The sequence below is a fragment of the Polypterus senegalus genome, chromosome 6 (genome assembly GCF_016835505.1).
Source record: "Polypterus senegalus isolate Bchr_013 chromosome 6, ASM1683550v1, whole genome shotgun sequence".
Lineage (NCBI taxonomy): Eukaryota > Metazoa > Chordata > Cladistia > Polypteriformes > Polypteridae > Polypterus > Polypterus senegalus.
Window position 1 is genome coordinate 53,969,682 of NC_053159.1, and position 7,277 is coordinate 53,976,958.

Below are 7,277 nucleotides of genomic sequence, written 5' to 3' on the forward strand. Positions count from 1 at the left end.
ATAACAGGTTGGTATTGTGGCATTGTTCTGCAGGTTTCCCTGTAACTGCTAGTGAACTGTTTAAAAATCTCACTTCCCAGCAGAAGCACGAAAGCAGCTGTGGCAGAAAAACTTTTTAACTTGATTTCGCATCTTACTATGTCCAAGCATGACAACTAGGGGGCTGAACCCAACAAAAATGGTTGCTGAAAACTGAGCAAGCATTAGTAGTATTTCAGCTTGAGATCCTCCATTGTAGTTATAATAGGACACAGCCAAAATCTGAGTGCCCCAACAAAGCAGAAAAAATGTGACAAGCATTACAATCAGTTTGCTGGCATTTCTCTCCGAGTGCATATGTGTAGTAAGTCCACTCTCTGCCACAGACTGCATGTATTTTTTCAGCACACAGAGCGTTGAAAGGTTGGTGGCTACCATGAGCACAGTGGGTGTGACTTCATGAATAGCCAAAGATGTTGTGGCAAAGATGATGCCATGTTTCTCTATAGGGAAATCCCAGATGCAGCCCAGCAAAGGCCGTGTATTACAGCTGATGACCATAAGCTCAGCAGTATTGTTACCTGTGATGTGGGTTGAGTAAAACAAGGCAGGAACAGAGTACAGAAAGTTCAGTACCCACACCACTAAGAGAGAGAGCAAGACACGGCGGCGTTCTGCCAACTTCGCCAATGTTCCTGATATCTGAAATTTCCGTCGAATTGTGAGATATTGGTAGAGACTGAGTGTGAAGGTGACCCAGACACCAACAGAGCGCCACCACACCCAACAGAACATGAATATTTTGCACCAGCTGTTGGACAGATAGATCTCCACACCAAAGTCAGAGATGAAGATGGGCACAGTTCGAAAAACTGATGTGAGCAAATTGGCAAAGGAAAGATTCATCAGGATGATGTCAGATGGTGCGAGATGCTGTTGTGAATGTGCCCCATGCACTGAGCCGAATACCTGATGAAAGACAGAGACATCAGCAGTTTTACAAAAACCTGATCCTCCAATGCAAAAACTAAATAGCCTGATCTTTAACATGCTTAGTAATTTCATTCAATCAGACAATTCTTCTTTTTTAATTTTTACCACTGTTTTCATGGGGTCAGCCTTTTCAAAACGTTGCAAATCACTAGCACAAAGATGCAAGTCTTTGTACTTGGAAAACAAGAAGTAACATAACCTCTTCTCTAAGCAAAAACCCTGGCAATGTCTTCTATGCTCTTTGCTCTTTTGCTCCTTGACAGTGAGTTGATATGTGAATCTTCCATATCAGCATAGTTGAAAACCTTTTCTGCCATCTGTGAGCCTGATCTTAACTTTCTTTTTCGGAGGCAGAAGGTTTTTGTCATTCTTTTAGTACCTTCCAGTTAAATATTGCAGCAACTTACTTGACAATTCTCAGGAGCAAGTATTCACAGATTACAATTTATTAAAAAAAAAAAAAACGGTTTCCATAGTAAATAACATTTTAATACAGCGTTCCTGTTAGTGTTCACTATTGTCCCAGAATGCTACACCTTAAACGGTCAAACTACCCCACTTTCTTGTTTCTTTAAAAGTAATATCTTTGAGGTACTGCTGCTCATTTGACTCATTTCTAAAAACTGGGCATTTATCTATACTGTTTATGTGGAAAATACCTTTTGGAGATGAGATTTTAGTAATTCTGAAGCACTTTAATTGCAATGTAAACATATCACTTTGGTGGATTCCTCCTTTTCCAAAGCTGTACTTTAAAAAGTGATTTTCTCATCTCTCACCCTCTACTTTATTTTTCATCTCCTTTGTAGTCTGACCAGCATGTTTTGTTGTATTGCAATATATACATTCAAATATTACCTGTATTGATTCCTCTTGCAAATATATTCTATTTGGATTAAGCAGCTCTCATAGCTAGGATCAGTCTAATTTTGTTTTCATTTCTTAATTTATTTTCAATTCTTCCTAATTCATCTCTTTGCTTTCTTTTCAGCAACTACTTAATGCTTGAAAAAGACACCATTATAAATGACACGCTTAGATCTCGATGAAATAACAATAAACAGAAAAGCAGTATGACAACCAATTATCTTGTGACACTGATGGCTTACAGTGTGTCTTTTATAACAACCTTAAACCAGATCAGTCATTTTATTTCATATGACATACTTAAATAATTAGAGATGGTATTTCCATGTATTTCTTAAGAAGATAAATGTGAGGTTCCATTTCAAAACAATTGTTCAAAAACAGTTACCACATCTAGCCCTTCCAAATCTGCAATAATCTATGAAGATTACTTGCACAATTTTCTGACTTCTTGGAACTCACCAATAATTATCGAGTACAGTTTTGAAGAAAAAAGAACTTATATGCACTATAAGTTAATGCCTAAAATATTTCTTGTATTTTTACATGGCAGATGAAGGTCACAACTTAACACTTGATACTTTATTTACTAGCTGCCTCATAGTATATATATATATATATATATATATATATATACTGTATATATATATATACTGTATATATATATATATATATATATATATATATATATATATATATATATATAGTTAAGATGATGCATATTCATTCGTAAATTGAAATGGGCTTATTGCCAGCAGGTACAACAATACTACCAATTGTATATTTAAATAATAATATATACTGCAAACTTACCAACCTTCATTGCAAGTATAGATAGAAAGGTAAAATCTTGATACTCTCACAGTTGTATTTGCTGACTGGCAGGGCATTATATGGGAAAACCACAAGCAATATCTCCACCATACTGACAGTGAAAAAGAAGCCCTCAGGGATTGTTTGCACAGGACTGGTTTTCTCACTGTTTATCCATTACTGGGTGGTTAGACATGACTGTGTTTTAATTCCAACTTCAAATCTGCAGATAACATTACTAAGCAGGTCCTATTCGTATTCAGCTATGGTTTGAAGACTAGGCAGTTTGGGGCCATGACAGTACTTCATTCCTTAACAACTACAAAACAACAAGACTAGATGCTGAGAAGAGTTATAAGTGAAGATATTTTATAGATGTTCAATAGTTTCAGATATCTAGGCATGCTCCTTACTAGTCAGCTGACTAGGTTCAGCTTCATAGTGACAATAATTAGAGATTGTGCCATCCTTAAGTTTTGTCCTAATCAGTTAAATAAGAAAATTCAGTATGTCTTCATAACTACAGTATTTAGCAACTTCTATAGGTATGGAGCAGAAAGGTTACTGTCTTCTATTCTGAATTTGCGTCTTTTGTAGTAATTACATAATTTTCTTGAGAACATTTTTGGAACATGATTTCCGGCAATTAAGAACATTTTTACAGAAAGATGCCTTAAGAAGATAGGCAAGATAATCCAGAACCAAACGATCACTCTTAATACACAATTTTTGCCACACTGTCTTCTGGCAAGTAGTATAAAACTCAGACTTAAAGCAACAGATTTTTTTTCTTTGATTTTATCAAGACAGAAAACATGTTATTTCCATCTACTCATTGAGTACGCTTTGTATGGTGTTTTGTACACTGATTGGTTTGCTGATGACTATAATTTATGTCTATTCGGTTAACTGCTAACTGTTTACTGTAAAGCTGTAATAAAGCAAGTATTTTGCTGGCATAGGCTCTGGCCTCCATGACCTAAACTCAAAAAGTGGGTTAGAAAATAGATGGATGGTTAAAATTTAAACATGTTATTTTAAATCGAAAGAATATTATGAGATTTGTAATATCTAATGTATCCACAATAATGTTCAGTCAAGATGTTAAAGTCAGTAAGGTATTACTTCCAACTACATTTCTGGGTGTAACATTCCTTTTACCTACTGTGTTGTGTATAAAGGATTGTTTTATAACATTTATGCAAAATTGCTGTTCCCTATCTTTCCCATGTGCCTTACTATCATTAAAAGACTTGTTTTAAAATAACAGCTGGCATCCATCCTACAAACTCTGTTCATGAGTGTAAACATATCTATCTCCATTTTCTTAAGAAGATTCCTTACAGCTCATACCCTGTTATGGAATAAATCTTTTACCCATTAATTTTATAGCAATAATATGATTTTAATATCAGTCTAAGTTTAATTACTAATTTTTGGAAAATAATACATACATTACACATAATTATGTAACAAAAGACTGCGTTCTTTGCTAAATGATATTATAGTCAACATTGTTTCAAGGAAATACACTATATATATTATGGAATCATATTCTATGTTACCAGATGATAAAGGCTTTATTGGCATGAGAACCATGTTAATCTTGTTAGCTATCAAAGATGGCAAAAACAAGGTCCCCTCCAATAAAACATGGCATTTACATATCAGAGCAAGTGTCCATACGGAGTTGTTAATTGATTTGATATATACAGTATTTTAGTGGTTCTCTTGTAATTTGTAAATATTGGGAAGTACATTTTTCTAATTTTTTGGTGAATTTCTGTTTCTAGCGTTCCCTGATTAAAGTGCAGATGTTTTGTTCCTTTGCTGTTGAGTTAGTTCATTAGTGAAAGGACTATTGATCAATCTGTGTTTACTTAGCCTGAATAGGAATTGATTTTCTTTGTTTTTGGTGAGCTGTAATGCCAGTTAATATTTTGGTTGGAGACCAACAGCATTTTGATTTACTATTTTATATTATTTCAGATAACCTTTTTGCTTTTTACTGAGTTTTCAAATTTAATCTCTTTCATTTTTGTGTTTTTTAGAAAATGGATGGATGGATGGATGAAAATATAACTTTGCTAGGCTCATCTTGTTCAACTAGCAAAATTTCAGGACCATGCTCTTGAGCTGGAAGGTCTGTTGAGCTTTGCAATTGAAGTATGTGGGGTCTTCCTGTTGCAGCCGGACACATGTGTTTACAGCTCTTCCCTATTAGTAACTGAGTAATTGTCCCAGTCTAGATGTGTAAGATTCTCTTATTGCTTCCCTGTGCACCTGCTGAGAAATTTCACAAAATTCTAAAGTTTAATCTGTTGGCTTTACACCTTCTTCACTGTCAAATATCAATAAAAGAGTCAATACTTCACTATAATACAAAAAAATTACCACATTGATTAAGAAAAGTGATCTACATATGAGTCAGGGGTTTTATTTATTTAAAGGATTTTAATGTATTCAGTAACACCTATGTGTACTTTACTCTTTACTTCATTATCTTTAACACTGATATGACCAAATGTACTCCCATATAGACCATGGAAAGTATATCTGGTTGAGTTTATAAAACATAATTGCACATTATGAAAGATACAATACTGTATTTGTAAATCAATGAGAGAATACATAGAGGGACATATGGGGGTCCACCATGAAATTGATGAGGCTAATATTAAAAGAGAATGTTATTGTAAAAATGATTATACATTATTACATTTCATTTCTTCCACTGCTGAAATCATTCTTGAAAATTGTCTTATGTGAGGCAAGCGATTACTTCAGTGATGTCTCTTTGGATGTTTTCGATCAGTCTCAATAATTTAACAGCAGCACTCATACAGAAAAGTAAACCATGAAACAAAAACTCATTGTAGATAATGTGCCAAATGACAGCATACAATGTAACAAACAGGAACTCATATGGTTGTAAGACACCCAGACAAAGTAAAGAAATTGAAACAGAGAAAGAAAAATTTAAACAAAGTCCAAATGCACAACGATCTCCTAAGAAACTAGAAGTTTTGGTATACCTTACCGTGAAGATGACTAGGATATTCCCCAGTATTCCAGAAAAGACAAGCACTCCAAACAATGTAGCCTGTACTGGTAGAACTTCAGGCATTCTTAGATTGTGGGAGGTTCTGAGCACTTAACCACTAAACCACAGTTAGCAAAGATGAAGGAGACAGGTAGCTGGTGAAATAATCACCCCTCAAATTTAATCGCTCAGTAAAAGAAGACTAGGTAGCAAGTATGTGTAGTAATAATCCTGGTATACTTTGTTATCAATGAAGGCATTTGCTGACTACTTGTGCCTCACATTGCACATATTACCAGTCAGATTTTAAATTTGGCTTCTGGATAATGGTTGAACCAGGTTTATCAACAATCTACTTGTGTTATATTGCCCACCACTGCTGACTAATACTGCCTGCATAGTCCACTGCTTCCAAAATCAGTTGCTGGGTAACCAAAGCTTCATAATTCATTTCTAAGATACGTGCCAGCTCTGAGAATTAACTTTACATTTTACTAAGAAATGTGTCCTATTAGACTTCAGATACTCGTATTTGTCATTTATTGTGCTGCAACCAATAAGCGGGACAGGGGGCATTTGTGCTTTTTTCCACAAATGATTACAAGCTTTCTATAACAAAGTGGACCTGTATCACAAGAATAGAAACATGATTAAATATTAAGGAGAAATCACAGAAATAGGGTTCTTTTGAAAGTGAATACAACATATCTCATTCAAATGGTACGTACTTTCAGAGCTGTCTCCACTTGAGCCACACTGTATGAAGAGAAAAACAAAAGAATGGATCCAAGTCATAAGCACTAACTTGATTATCTGTACTATTCCCTTGTCTAGTACAGTACAATGTACAGAGCAACTTTCAATATTGTGCTACTTCTATCTTCTACTACTTTTGCTACTTCTATCTTGGAGTTTCCTAAAAAAACACCCGAAGGACTCTGAGATGGTGAGAAATAAGATTCTCTGGTCTGATGAGACCAAGATAGAACTTTTTGGCCTTAATTCTAAGCGGTATGTGTGGAGACAAACAGGCACTGCTCATCACTTGTCCAATACAGTCCCCACAGTGAACCATAGCGGTGGCAGCATCATGCTGTGGGGGTGTTTTTCAGCTGCAGGGACAGGACGACCGGTTGCAATCGAGGGAAAGATGAATGCGGCCAAGTACAGGGATATCCTGGACAAAAACCTTCTCCAGAGTGCTAAGGACCTCAGACTGGGCCAAAGGTTTATCTTCCAACAAGACAATGACCCTAAGCACACAGCTAAAATAATGAAGGAGTGGCTTCACTCTGTGACTGTTCTTGAATGGCCCAGCCAGAGCCCTGACTTAAACCCAATTGAGCATCTCTGGAGAGACCTAAAAATGGCTGTCCACCAACGTTTACCATCCAACCTGACAGAACTGGAGAGGATCTGCAAGGAGGAATGGCAGAGGATCCCCAAATCCAGGTGTGAAAAACTTGTTGCATCTTTCCCAAGAAGACTCATGGCTGTATTAGCTCAAAAGGGTGCTTCTACTAAATACTGAGCAAAGGGTCTGAATATTTAGGACCATTTGATATTTCAGTTTTTCTTTTTA

General features: G+C 35.8%; 1 protein-coding gene across 1 annotated transcript; it reads right to left on the bottom strand.

Moving 5' to 3' along the window:
- Positions 1-24: 24 nt before the first annotated feature.
- LOC120530525 (olfactory receptor class A-like protein 4) lies at positions 25-6,012 on the bottom strand. Its single transcript, XM_039754950.1, has 2 exons — positions 5,693-6,012; positions 25-948 (listed from the first exon to the last, which is right to left on the bottom strand). The coding sequence occupies exons 1-2, from the start codon at positions 5,777-5,779 to the stop codon at positions 70-72; spliced, it is 966 nt and encodes a 321-aa protein (XP_039610884.1). The 5' UTR covers positions 5,780-6,012; the 3' UTR covers positions 25-69.
- Between the last annotated feature and the right edge of the window lie 1,265 nt (positions 6,013-7,277).

Bases quoted from the DNA above. Each gene is read 5' to 3' on its own strand.
- LOC120530525 (XM_039754950.1), bottom strand. From the start codon at position 5,779: ATGCCTGAAGTTCTACCAGTACAGGCTACATTGTTTGGAGTGCTTGTC. The intron at 949-5,692 runs GTAAGGTATACC...GTCTTTCATCAG, and splicing joins ATATCCTAGTCATCTTCACG to GTATTCGGCTCAGTGCATGG.